A 1,767-nucleotide genomic window follows, 5' to 3' on the forward strand; every position below is an offset into this window, starting at 1 on the left:
CCCGTCTATCACCAACATAGGCCAATCAGCTAACCAGTACTTTTCGCCCCTTCCCAAAATTACTTCAACGGAAGGTTTCCAGATGGATATGCGGAGCAAATCCATCTGGCGGAGTCAGGTTAGCGTTCACATCCACGGCCAGCAAACTTCCTAGCAGACATGACACTGAATCTACTACCTTCTTTCTTTCTTTTTCTTTATTCTTCTTTTGGCGTTCAGGCGGTAAACAGCAGCTAGGTAAATACTGCGAACAAAGTCATCTTTCTATGCAGGCCAGGCGATTCCAGGAGCATCGCTTCCCCCCTCAGGACACTGGCTTGTGACATTTCCTGGGCATTATGCTGCCGCGCGTTATGCATAAGTTAGGCTGTCGTTGGACATAAGTTCTGGACTCATTATGAATACTCTAAGTATATGCAAAAACTTAAAAAAATACATAGAAAGCTCAACGTATGCAGCGTTTTAGGAGATTCAGACCGCTGCCATGCCCAACAGCTGGGGAGTTTGAAGGGCTGTCTAGGTCCTTTAACCTTACGTTTATAGCTGTGCTAGGATGGTTTTCCAACCAGACTATGATCCTAAGCCTGTCGTAGCTGGTTTTAGAATGGAGGAATCTGATTAACATTAAGCCTTTGAAATGGTACCAACTCTATCCTACTTAGTAATGAAGATTTTTTTTTTATCTCCTGTTTTTTAGATAAAAACAGAAATAGTTTGAGTTCTCAGTTCTTATTTCAAATGTGAACCTCCTCAGGAGTCGGAGGGTCAAGGTTGCCCGTTTTGCCGCTGTGAGATCAAAGGCACGGAGCCCATCGTGGTGGACCCCTTCCACCCTAAGGCCAGCGGGGCTTCTTTCGCTGGTTTCCAGGGCTCCAGCAGAGCAGAGGCGGCAGGAAACGACGAGGAAGAGGACGATCGGCTGGAGGATCAGCAGCTCGTTATGAGCGGGCTGGCCTTCAGTAAGGTAGGATTTACATACGCTTTGGTTTGACTTCCTGCCGTCATGCAGCATGTCTGAACCTTTTGCATGTTTACAGGTGGAGCGTCCAGCGTCTCCTGTTTCTCAGCTGCCTCCGGTGCCTCCACGCCTGGACCTGCTGCAGCAGAGGGCCTCTGGATCCCACACCGCTCTGAGTCAGGGGGCAACAGCCAAGGTGGGTCGTTTCTAATGACATACCACTAGAAGAAAGGGGAAACTGTGTACGTGTCAAATTAAAATGAGGGAAACCCTGGTGAAGTTCACCTTTGTCCTGCTGACATGTAGCTGTATCACAACAGGGAAGTAGAAAATAAAACAGAGGGGCTTTAATTTGACTGATGAATCTGATAAATCCCTCATAAACACGGGTATTTGTCAACTTGCTCATCCATCTCTCTCTTCCGATCTAACGCATCATTTTAATTTCCCTTTGGGATTAATAAAGTGATCAACGATTCAATTTGATTCAAAAACAAAGATTTTTGTCTTTGTGCTCTTAGAAGCCTCTTATTTCTAATTATGTTAGACACCTTAAAATAAATCATACTTTACGGCAGTAACAAAATCCACCCTTAGTGTAGATATAGAGAGATAACAGGTTTAAGAAGATATCCTAAAGAGGACTTGGAACCAATGAGCAACAGTCCAGTCCAATTATTTATATTTTTTATTTAACCAGGAAGGACATTTCTGACATTCTGTCAGGAGTTCATCCAGGTTCAAAACGTAAGAAATAAAACCATTAAAGCCCATCCTGGGCTGTCGACTCCAGCTAAATTTCATTAGCT

The 1,767-nt window shown here is 44.5% G+C and overlaps 1 protein-coding gene across 1 annotated transcript in view; it reads left to right on the forward strand.

Annotated features, from left to right (window-relative positions):
- The window catches only part of LOC107098202 (E3 ubiquitin-protein ligase CBL-like), a 46,947-nt gene that overhangs the window by 31,625 nt on the left and 13,555 nt on the right, over positions 1 to 1,767 (forward strand). The window contains exons 9-10 of the mRNA XM_015395725.1: positions 755 to 964; positions 1,038 to 1,154. Coding sequence (XP_015251211.1) covers positions 755 to 964; positions 1,038 to 1,154 — 327 coding nt within the window. The remainder of the gene's footprint in view (positions 1 to 754; positions 965 to 1,037; positions 1,155 to 1,767) is intronic.

The sequence above is a fragment of the Cyprinodon variegatus genome, unplaced genomic scaffold, assembly GCF_000732505.1.
Source record: "Cyprinodon variegatus isolate N-32 unplaced genomic scaffold, C_variegatus-1.0 Scaffold756, whole genome shotgun sequence".
NCBI lineage: Eukaryota > Metazoa > Chordata > Actinopteri > Cyprinodontiformes > Cyprinodontidae > Cyprinodon > Cyprinodon variegatus.